At 41.8% G+C, this 12,361-nt stretch overlaps 1 protein-coding gene across 2 annotated transcripts in view; it reads left to right on the top strand.

Annotated features, from left to right (window-relative positions):
• LOC116987007 overlaps positions 1-12,361 on the top strand; it is a 30,801-nt gene that overhangs the window by 17,566 nt on the left and 874 nt on the right. For both annotated transcript variants that reach the window (XM_033042897.1, XM_033042890.1), the window contains exons 8-13: positions 828-985; positions 1,715-1,841; positions 2,506-2,691; positions 7,300-7,449; positions 7,901-8,055; positions 9,318-9,444. In XM_033042897.1, coding sequence (XP_032898788.1) covers positions 828-985; positions 1,715-1,841; positions 2,506-2,691; positions 7,300-7,449; positions 7,901-8,055; positions 9,318-9,444 — 903 coding nt within the window. The remainder of the gene's footprint in view (positions 1-827; positions 986-1,714; positions 1,842-2,505; positions 2,692-7,299; positions 7,450-7,900; positions 8,056-9,317; positions 9,445-12,361) is intronic.

Below are 12,361 nucleotides of genomic sequence, written 5' to 3'. Positions count from 1 at the left end.
GGTTTTTCAGCATTTTGTTGTAGATACTTATTGTTGGCAGTTTGTTGGGGCGGGGAGGGTGAATGGGGGGGGGGGGGAGAGGAGGTGGCAGTATTGTGTAGTGTTGGCAGGTTGCCAGGTTGCCAAAGGCCTTTTATACTGCAAGTGATCAGGCCCATATTTCCTCATGCCTCAGTGATGCCTTGGAGCTTGCCGTCCAAATATGTGCACTTGCACTTGTTATCAGCACACTGCAGTTCAATGACTGATGATTGATGGATCTTAGTTCTGCAGTAACCCTGTTTTTAAAAAAAAACAAAAAAAACAAAGGATGAGAATTTTAGGCAACCTGGGGTGGTTTTGTATGTTTTGTTTAAAGTAAAATTTGATGGCAGGCCTAATATATTTCATTTGAATTCAAAATGTGTTTTGTTGCATTCAGTACGCTTCTTTTAACTTTTTGGTATTTTTTTTAGTTGCAATTTTAGTAATTTAATTTTTTTTCTGGATCATTGTCAACTCCAAGGAAAGATTAAGATGAACATTTTGGCTATGTACCTTGAGTTATAGTGGATTGGGGTAGTTTTTCTGATCAATGTTTATACTTTACCTTCTTGGTACGGAATTCTGATTAAGGTTCTTTACAATATGTTGCAACAGCTTGAATGATACAATGCACGTATCAGATGCTTGTCTTAAATAAAGAGCACTGCAGGCCAATATTTGAGATTTGATTAAATAATGAAAGCATGTTAATGCTCATGTCAATAGAGAACCAAAAAGCTGATCTATTTGTTTTTCAGTGACCAGTTTCTTTATTGAAAGTCATGATTTCTGCGTCTGTTAAGGTATCACAGTGATAGGTCATGATTCGGAGGGGCGAAAGCGTGTGACTCCCTGTGAAGAGGCTGGGTGCTATTCCCAAATCATTAGTTACAATCAGGCATCACTTGATCAACTTGAGGCATTGACGGAGATCTCAAAATCCTGTGAACAATATATCAGCGTAAGTCATTCACGTTATTACTGACATCTCATGCATTGTGGCACTAGACTGTGTTACAGATTCCATGTTTATTTGTTATCTTTAATTAAAGATGTGTTATCCTTTCAATAATCCAGGTTACTTCCTGTATCCCTGTTGGCTACTTTTGCATTTAGTGACCTGCAAATTGAAACAAACAGTTGTCCTTGAGGAATAAGAAACAAAACAGAATATTTGGTACTGCTTAGTGGCTGAAGTCCTTACTCCAAACTTTCCTTTTTTAACAAATAAGAATAATTTAAATCAGTTTTCAGTTGTATTTCAGTTGTCATCTATTCACAGTCTTCCTTTCATTTCTATAGCCCCACTATTTCTTTTTCAAGTGGAAGCAAAATGCAAAAATAGTTGTTTGATCATCTTCAAACTGTTTCAAAATGGCAGAGGCATCAATGTCTGATGGGTAGCTTCCAAATATAGACGTGATTTTGCTGCATTATAACTATAGACAGCAGCCTATACGAGTATTTGATGCAGTTTTGACTGTATGCGACTGCGTTAAAGTAGCTTCAGCATGTTTCCATGTTTTGAATCTTGAGATTTTTATCTCTGAGGAAATACTAATATACACAAGGTACCGACAGGAAAAGAAATTTTCAGACACAGTTATCTGCTACATCTGAGTTCACTGAAGGATATGGTTCAAGAAACTTTAACTCATTAAACAATTGTTTATATCTTTGTCCTGGATAGTTGGAGTGTCGCCATATCCGCTTCCTCGGGGAACACTGGGGTTGGTGGGTGTCGAAGGATGGACGTAAAATAAACTCTTGGGGTGGAGCTTCAACTAACAGTGGAAAATGTGCATGTGGAAACAATGGTAAGAGCTATAGATAATCATTTTAAAAAAAACCCCAGAAAATCCATTCTTAGTGTGAATGTCTGAACCATGACTTTCCCTTTCTTCTTAAATGACAAAAGGCGTAAAAATGACTCATAAGGAATAGGAGTAGAATTAGGCCATTCGGCCCATCAAGTCTACCACCATTCAATCATGGCTGATCTATCTCTGCCTCTTAACTCCATTCTCCTGCCTTCCCCCACCCAAAACATGCTATTTGGTTCTCAAATAATATTAGAAGATGCGATGATTCATGATAATCGGACCAATCCAGACCTGTGATGGGGAAATCTCTCTAAATATTGTTTGTACATTATAGCTCCTGTAAGCCTCTGGCAGCCATGATATAATATTGTCTAAATAAAAATGTGACCAGTGTGTGGGATTTGAGCCTTGGAGCAGACTGAAAGTTGCAGCAACCAAAACAAGCAAACAATGCCTATCTTTCTCTTGAGGCAGTATGAACACTCTGTTGAATTGTTTAACTGGATTGAATGATCTTGTAAAGATTTATGAATATCATGGCAGTCACTGGTAAATATATAGTTATATTAATGTATGTATAAATCCTAAATGTTATGAATAAGAAAAATGTTCTAATATTTTGATACATTAAGACAAGCCAACATATTTCCCTCCACAGGCACCTGTGCTCTTGGTCTTTCCACCTGCAATTGTGATGCAAATGACATTGTTTGGAGGCAAGACGAAGGACATCTGAGGGACAAAACCGTTCTTCCTGTGCAGGAAGTGAGGTTTGGAGACACACAAGATTTACCAATTGAGATGGCATTTCACAGGATTGGTCCACTTCGTTGTCTTGGGCAGAGTAAGGTTTCTTGGAAAACAAATGGGTGACTTTTTTTTATCCAAAGCAGCGTTTCAAGTTTGTTGAACTAGACTGAAATTCAACGTGACATGTTAAGTAATAATATTGAATAAATATGATTAGTAAAGGAATTGGTGTTAGCTGAATATTAGAGATAATCAAACGCTCCACGATTTTATCCCATTTACCAGTGCTTGGTCCATAGCCCTCTATATCCACGCAATTCACATGCCCATCGAAACTTGCATACTGTTAGGTACCCAATGTCAAACAAGTGTTTGACGGCACTGGGCCTGTACTCACTGGAGTTTAGAAAGATGAGGGGGGGACCTCATTGAAAATTACCGAATAGTGAAGGGCTTGGATACAGTGGATGTGGAGAGGATGTTTCCACTGGTGGGAAAGTCTAGGACTGGGGATCATAGCCTTAAAGCCCTGTCCCACTGTACGAGTTCATTCAAGAGTTCTCCTGAGTTTGCTCTGATTCGAACTTGGAGATTTACGGTAATGGCCGCTCGCAGGTACTCGGGGCTCTCGTGGACATTTTTGAACATGTTGAAAAATCTTCACGAGTCTTCCCGAGCTTACCGCGTTTCCCGAGTACCTGTAAATACACAGACAGAGAAACACATCCTGGACTTTCTACGAACTCAGCACATTGTTGATTATTGCATGCAAATCCCATTCACTGTGATCTCGGACTGGAAGCGATCCTGGAACATGTACTCAGACAATTGATCACCTGTATATCTCGACATTTTATACTCCTCAATTATGTCCCCACTTAACCTCCTCTGCTCCTGGGAGAACAAACCTAATCTCTTCAATCTCTCCTACTGATTAAAATGCTCCATCGCAGGTAATATTTTGATGAATCTCCAACATTAATGCATCTTTCCTATACATTGGTGACCAGAGCAGTATCAATGCTCCAGCTGAGGTCTGACCAAGGTTTTATAAAGTTGGAGCGTAACCTCTCTACTTCTGTATTCAACTCCCTGACTAAGAAAGACAAGTATCCCAGATGCCTTGAATTAGTTAAGTAGTAATAATCTGAAAATATGATTAGCAGGCCTTTCTCTGTTTTCTTTCTGTTTTAGTATTGCATACTATCAAAAGATTTTATGCAATGATATTTTGTTTGAATTGATCAATTTTCCAAATCTGTACTTTTTTTCAAGCACAATCCTTGAGCTCAGATTCCAGGCACTGTATCTGCTCCGAGTTGTTCTTGCGTCAGTAGTGAAATGAACAGCTGGAAGCTGGGGATAGACAAAAAAGCTGGAGTAACTCTGCGGGACAGACAGCATCTCTGGAGAAGAGGAATAGGTGACGTTTCGGGTTGAGACCCTTCTTCAGACTGAGAGTCAGGGGGAAGGGAAATTAGAGAAATAGATGGTGATATAGAGAGATAAAGAACAAAGAAAAATATGCAAAAAAGACTGCGGTTTAATTGGCTTCTGTGTTTACTTCCTGTTCCGTTGATTGGCTATTTGTTGTTATCTGTGGCTCCATGGAAATTACATTATTTTTAGATCCTTTAGGGCCTGTCCACCTTGGCCGTCATTTACGTGACTGACGCGCGACAGTCACGCGCGTCATCATGCGTCCGCACAGCCGTCTGGAGCGCGTGACGTTATTTGAATACCCAGTTTATGATATTTACCCAGTTTATGATATTTATTGTGATTTTCTAAAATGTTCCAGTTTCTTGAGTGGTGCTAGCAATTCGAAAAACTGCAGACGTAATGCCCCTATTCAAGAAAAGAGGTGAATGAAAAGTAGCAAGATGCAGACCAAATTAATCTGTGGGAAGGAACTGCAGATGCTGGTTTAAATTGAAGAAAGACACAAAATGCAGGAGTAACTCAGCGGGACCGGCAGCATCTCTGGAGAGAAGGAATGGATGATATTTCAGTCTGAAGAAAGGTCTTGACCCGAAACGTCACCCATTCGACCCGAAACGTCACCCTGTCCCACTTGGCCATCATTTACATGACAGGCCGGTGGCGCATGAAGATTTTGTGCAGCACAAAATCCTGGCACGCTGCGCGATACCGCGCGCAACTCCACACTACACCACGGCACTCCATGCGCCCGTCCCGCGATACCCACACGCTACCAGGTCGCGTAAATGGCGCGCAAATGACGGCCAAGTGTGACGGGCCCTTTTCTTTCCGGAAAAGTTTGGGTATCATGATAGAACTGAGGTAAAAGGTCATTTTATTCAGACAAAAATGATTATATATTAGAGAGAACTCATTACGTCGGTAACATTGAACTATGGTTAATATCTGTAATTTATACTTTAATTAATGTGGCCAAGTGCCACTTTTCGACTATTGCCACAAATGTTCACAGTTTGTAACATATGGGAGAGGGAAAGGATGATCCGTCATGATCCTGCCGACTGATAGATAATCGAGAGTTGAATAGTGAAATGAGATTGGGGTAAGAAGGCGATTGATCACAAATTAGAAGAGACCAGGCATCCAGCATGGTTTGAAAGGCTAATGATTCGTAATGGCCACGAGCCCAGGAGGGTAACCAGGAGTGAGACCATTTTTGGGGAGGACTAAACCGTTCAGTAGAGAGCACATGATAGCAATCTTCTTACTTGGAGAAAATGAAATAAAAACTGACAATGTTAGAAGAACACAACAGGTCAAGTGGCATCTGTAGGGAGAGAAAAGGAGTTAACATTTCGTGTGGAAGAATTTCCAATAGCTTCTGGAGTAATAGTTATTTTGTTCTCTCCACAGATGCTGCCTGACCTGTTATTTTCCAGGTTTAAAAAAAAAAAAAATCCAGAACATGCAATTGTTTTTGTTTCTTGTGCATGTGATAAGTGATCTTATTTTATAGTACAATGCAAGAGGGCTCTTTTGAAAGAGGTGAAAGCATGTGAGACACAGCAATTGGGATCCTGGAATGGTGTACAAATGGTATTTGGAAAGAGCCATGGTCCAGTCCCTTGCATGGAATCAATATTCAAAGGCCAGCCAAGCATAGACGAAGGTGACATGCAGGGCACTTAATTGTGATTTGGATAAAAGCATGTTATGAGAAATTAGTATGGAGATTATGATCTTTTTTTTTTCTAGTCGAAACACTAAAGTAGGTGATGTCATCGAAAGTGACGATGGTTATCTAAAATGTTGGCAGGATCTTGATCAGCTGGGCAAGTGGGCTGAGGAAAGGCGAATGAAGTTTAATGCAGATAAACATGAGGTGTTGTATTTTGGGAAGTCAAACCAAGGCAGGATCTTCACACTGAATGGTAGTGCCCTAGGGAGTGTTGTAGAGCAGAAGGATCTTGGAATAGAGGAACATAGTTCCCTGAAAGTGACGTCACGGGTAGATAGGGTGTTAAAGAAGGTATTTGGTACATTGGCAATCAGTAGTCAGTATAGATGTTACGTTATGGTTGTACATGACGTTGGTGAGGCCACATTTGCAGTATTGTGTACTGTTTTGATCACTGCTGTAGGAAGAATGTCATGAAACTGGAAAGGCTGGCTTGAAAATTTATGAGAATGTTGCCAGGTCTCAAGGGCCTGAGCCATGGGGAGAGGCTGGGCAGGCTAGGACTTTATTATCTTGGAACACAGGAGGCTGAGGGGTGATCTTACAGAGGTGTACAAGATCATGAGAGAAATTAATGCACAGTCCTTCCCCCAGATTTGGAGAATCAAGAAATAGAGGACAAAGGTTTAAGGTAAGAGGGGGCCAGAGTGAGGCCACATGCAAATTGGAGGAACAGCACCACATATTTTGCTTGGGCAGCTTACAACCCAGTGGTATGAATGAAGGTTCTCAACCAGAAACATCACCTATTCCTTTTCTCCTTTTCTCCAGAGATGCTGTCTGACCCGCTGAGTTACTCTAGCTTTTTGTGTCTACCTTTGATTTCGCTAATTTCAAGTAACTCCTGCATTCTTTTCCCCTCCACCTCTCTCCCTGTCACCCACCCTAGTCGCCCTACTAGTTCCACCGTTCGCATCCTTGTACCCCTGTATCCCATGTAAATGTATGGATATGCAGGGAACCATATGGATATGCAGGGAATGGAGGGATATGGATTATGTACAGGCAGTAAAGAGTTGGTCTTGGCATCGTTCGACATAGACATTATGGGCCGGTTCTTGTACTGTACTGAACTATGTTTATTAAACATGCAAATCCTTGTGACAATGTTATTGCCGACAGTTTGCAAATCTGATTAATGGCAGAGATCGAAGCTGATAATTCTGTTTTGCTAATTTAATGAGATACATAGACAATAGGTGCAGGAGTAGGCCATTCAGCCCTTCACGCCAGCACCGCCATTCAATGTGATCATGGCTGATCATCCAAAATCAGTACCCCGTTCCGCTTTCTCCCCATATCCCTTGATTCCGTTAGCCCTAAGAGCTATATCTAATTCTCTCTTGAATACATCCAGTGAATTGGCCTCCACTGCCTTCTGTGGCAGAGAATTCCACAGATTCACAACTCTCTGGGTGAAAAACATATATGAAATACAATGGCAGTAATTTTAATCCAGTCAACCTGACAACTGGCCTGCAGGGATTTGGTGACGCTGTTGGTTTTGGCCTGTGGTTGCAGGTTCCCTTGTGCCGGTGCTGGAGTCGTGTGCGGCCTTGAAGGAGGCAGGATTCCAAGCGTCGGGTCACTATGTCATTGATCCAGATGGAGTTGGAACAGGAGTTCAAGAGTTTCAAGTCTTCTGTGACATGACATCTCATCCATCAAGTGGTAATTGATATTTATTTGCAAAATACGTAATCTTAAACTGAGATAAAAAATCTTACTATTATGTCACCTTGCCTAGCAAAAACATGCCCAGAAAGGTCAAGGTAGAGGCACAGACAATTCTAATGAATCACATCATCTGTAACTCTCTTTTGTTGAAAATCTTGATCAACCATTCGTATCTAAACTCAAATTTAATATCTAAACACAAATTTGCTAAGATCGATCGGCCTTAATTTTAACAATTATTTTATCTCGTATCGGCTGACAGTAAATCAATGGAATCCCCTGGATTATTTAAATGATACAATTTTCATTAAAAACATCCATCTGGGCAAGAGAGTAAAAAATGACTTGCGCGAAAATGCTGAGTGTTTGCAGCTAGGCTACTAATACTATCAATTATATCCTTTGAGTTTTTGGTGAGGCACTGACTGTCATGTGTCTGGTGCAGCTCTAACCGTGGTGGGCCATGACAGTGAAGGACGCATACGAGTTGCCCCCTGTGAGGGACCGGGCTGTTACAGCAGGAAGATCAAATATGCTGCAGAACTGATCCAGTTGAATGCCCTGACGCTTATTTCGGACTCCTGTGAACAATATGTCAAGGTGAGAATACCATACAAGACAATTAACTGAATTATTTTAATCCGTATAACAGTGGTTACTGGACCCAAAAGGCTCGGCCACTGACAGTCATTTGTCCTTCCCAATTTCCTATGAATAGATCGAGCTTTGGTCTCTCCCTTGTAGAGCCCCTCTCCATATTGCTTGAGGAAACTTTTCTGAACACATTTGACTAATTACTCCGTGTCTAAGCCTTCGATTCTTCTGATTCCATCAGGAACTCTGACTGGAAAACAGGAATTTTCCATCCAATGGGTTCTCTAATTTTCAGCTTTTCTCTCTCTCAAAATCTCCTGGCACCTAATAGGGTTTGGCAGTTAACTTTGATTTCTCAATAAGATAAAAAAAAGGCATAGCTTGTTCCAATTCAAAGAATAAATATGGAAAATAATATGGTTGTGTGTGCGCTCATCAACAGTCTGGAAACTAGATCCTGTTCAGCCACCATTCTATCTTTGCAACTGTGGCATTATATTTCCACAAAATACTGAGTCTGTCCATAGCAAGCGATGTCTGCGAAGGGCGCGCAGCATCGTCATGACTGCTCTCACCCCAGCCAGTCTGTTTACCCTCCTACCATCCGGGAGGCGCTACAGGTCTCTCCGTTGCCGGACCAGCAGGTCCAGGAACAGCTTCTTCCCTGCGGCTGTTACATTACTTAACTCTGTACCTCGGTGATTGCCAGTCACCCCCTCCCCGGACACTCCTTTCCCCAGAAAAATTGCACTACTACGACTGTATGTACGTATATATATTTATTGCTCATTATTCTATGTTCGCTCTTCTGGGGAGATGCTAACTGCATTTCGTTGTCTCTGTACTGTACACTGCACAATGACAATAAAGCTTGAATCTGAATCTGACCCCACTGTTGGGTAATGGGAACTAAAACACTATTACTATTTAAAATCTAAAATATTCAACAAATCAGGTGGCAGCTGTAGAAATGACCTTTAAACTTCTTTCTTCACAGATGTTGCCTGACCTGAGTATTTGCCAAATTTCCTGCTATTGTTTTCGATATCCTGTACCTGCAGTTCTGTTCTTGAGCAGTTTTGATTTGTGTTATTCTGAATCATTAAAAAATTGTACAGTGGGAGGTGTTTCTGCCTGTCCTGACATGTGCCAAGATTATCCAACCTATCTGTATCACACATGTAGATAATAACACTGAGCATGACTTGGGGATAATTGCTTGATGAGCTGTTGCTGCTCTGACTCAACATTTCCTATTGTGCCTACAGTTGGACTGTCGCCACATTCGCTTCATACAAGCCGGCTGGGGCTGGTGGACATCGTGGGATGGGAAGAAAATGTTCAACTGGGGAGGTGCAACCTCCAATAGTGGACGCTGTGCTTGTGGAATTACAGGTACCCGAGAACTCAGCCAAACACTTGGTCTTTAACCTGAACTATTTTCCTCTCTCCACATTGATTCACAAATTATTCTTCCTATAGTGTTTATTCACTTACTGCTTGAGGTCACTGGTTGATTTTGTTTCCATCATCCCATTCCTCAGTGAATTCCAGATCATAAATACTCTCTGGTTAAAAAAAAAATGTTGCACAGCCCTAAACTTTATGCCCCAATTTTTCAATCTTTGCTCCCATTGGTTAACTTATGATGAGCGTTTGTCGGCACTGGGCCTGTACTCATTGTAGTTTAGACGAATAAGGGGGGACCATTGAGACATACAGAATAGTGAAAGACTTGGATAGAGTGGATGCGGAGAGGATGTTTCCACTTGTGGGAGAGTCTAGGACTAGAGGTCATAGCCTCAGAATTAAAGGACATTCTTTTAGGAAGGAGATGAGACATTTCTTTAGTCAGAGGGTGGTGAATCAGGTATGGGCGAAAGATGATCAATAATATAAAAACTCATCTCCTTGCGACGATTTGATAATCTCCTTCCTGCTTTCTTTTCTTGCTTATTTATTTTCCTCAATATCTCTTTTTCCTCCTTTTTATTCACACACGCTAGACTTTCCTCTATTCTTTACTATCTCTTTCTTTCTTATTTCTCTCTAAAAAAAGAAAAATGAAGTTATACAGAGAATGTATTATGTTAACATAATTTTGGGAACCTGTTAAAAAGGTACCACTGTATTGTACTTCTAATAAAATAAAAATGAGGGTGGTGAATCTCTGGAAGCCTTTGCCACAGAAGGCTGTGGAGGATATTTTTAAGGCAGAGATAGATTCTTGATTAGTACAGGTGTCAGAGGTTATGGGGAGAAGGGGGTTAGGAGGGAGAAATCAGCCATGATTGAATGGCGGAGTAGACTTTATGGGCCGAATATCCTAATTCTACTTCTATTCCTTATGACCTTATTTTGTTGTTCCATGTACTATTAGGAACAGTGATCCTCTATCTACTCCAGCAAAACTGGCCCTCGGTCATGTGCTCTCAAAATTCTGTGGTTCAAGGAAAGCAATTCCAGCTTTATCAGTCTAACTTTGCAGCTGAAATGCCTTATATTTAAATATTAAAATAATAAGTCAATTAATTTTATTTGAATAGCATACTGCCCTCTGGTGACTTAAAATGTTTTCCCTTCTGTGGCTTCAGTCCAGAACTAGTATAGTTTTGTTTGGTTTCAGATCTGCATAAATGTTATTAATGTAGGTCATTAATAAGATGTTATTAATTCGTCAAAACCCTTCTTCAGACTGATGTTAGGGGAGTGGGCGGGACAGAGATAGAATGTGGTCAGAGGCAGTCAGGCTGGTGGGAGAACTGTGAAGGGGAGGGATCCTCCATCCAATGACAAGGAACCAGAGGTTAAATAGTGATCAATAGTGAATCATTTCAAAGATGTAAAATTCACATGTAACAATTGTGTCGTGGGAATATAAAAATTCTGAATGTTGCAAATCTTTGAATTTTGAGCGTTTCCCAGTGTGTACTGTTAAGGCCTTGAATAAACCAACTTTTTTTAGAAACTTGCCCCTGCTTTACGAGATGCTCTATGTGTCTGTCCCTCTCTAAGCTGTAGGAGGGCAACTGAGCCCCACCTGAGGCCAGGGTATAGGTTAAATGCAAAATTCCCTCCAACAGTATGTTTGAGTTGATTTGGAGCTTTCAAGAGGGAAGAAGCAAAAGTAGGAATTAACTAGTTAACTATAAAATAGTGAAGAATCCAAATACTATTTTCTCTTTGTGGAGATATAACAGTGAACCTATTAAGTAAGTAAGTAAGTAAGTAAGTAAGTAAGTAAGTAAACTTTATTTATATAGCGCATTTTAAGCCAATTTGCATTGACCCCAAAGCGCTTTACATAATTTAAATAATAATAAGTTCCATTGCAAACCATAGAAAAAGGTTTAAAAAAAAAAAGAATAAAAATGGACACAACATATTACAGAGTTCAACACAAACATCCCCCCACAGCAGAATCAAAACATTTCAACTGCGGGGGAAAGGCACCAGAAAGTTAAGTCCTCTTCCTCTGTGAAACATCCCGAGGTCAGGGCCCATCTGTGGCCGTGCAGCCAGTCCGATGATTTTCAGGGCCCTCTTGCCGTAAAGATGAAACATCGGCGTCGGGTGAAACATTCCTCAGCGGCTTGGAAAAGTCTGGAGCGGCTGTCCCCTCCCCGGAGAGCGGAGACCGCGGCACTCGTAGTCCTCCGGCCGCGCCGGCTGGAGCTCCGACCCCGGCGAACTCGATCTCTGGCTCTGCGGCGCTCCAAATCAAATCCAGCGCCGCCCGCGGCCGAACGCCCGCAGCCACAGCTCCGCGATGTTGGAAGTCGGCGACCAAAGCGCTCCGGAGCTTACCGCACGGCGACCCGGTAGGCATCGCCCGCTCCTTGTTGGTATCCAAGCACTGCGCCACCGCCGCCGAAGCTGTAGTCCCAGCCGGTCCCGACAGGAAAACGCCGCTCCCCTTTCGGTGGTAGGCCGCGAGGACGGGGCGAAGAAACAGCACGGAGGGATGCTGCCTCTCCGACCAGGTAGGGGACTAAGAATAAAGTTTCCCCCTTCCCCACCCCCACCCCCCACATAGAAGACCTCCACTAACATAAAATAAAATAAAGAAAGGTGTAGAGGCGGACTGCGGGCAGGCTGCCATACACAGACGGCGCCCACTCCCGCACATCCGCCATCTTGTTTTAAGGGAAAGGCTTGCAGTGAGCTCAGTATAGTTTGTCACGTGTACCGAGTTACAGTGAAAAGCTTTACAGAGAAGAGCAAGGTCATGATGTTGTTTGGGGTAGTTTAAGTATTCTAGGTAAAATGTAAATGATGTAGACTGAAGTTGAAGAGAATTTTTAAAAGTTCA

The sequence above is a fragment of the Amblyraja radiata genome, chromosome 2, assembly GCF_010909765.2.
Source record: "Amblyraja radiata isolate CabotCenter1 chromosome 2, sAmbRad1.1.pri, whole genome shotgun sequence".
NCBI classification, from domain to species: Eukaryota; Metazoa; Chordata; class Chondrichthyes; order Rajiformes; family Rajidae; genus Amblyraja; species Amblyraja radiata.
The sequence above is the reverse complement of the archived record's forward strand: the minus strand, read 5'-3'. Positions and strand labels throughout refer to the sequence as shown.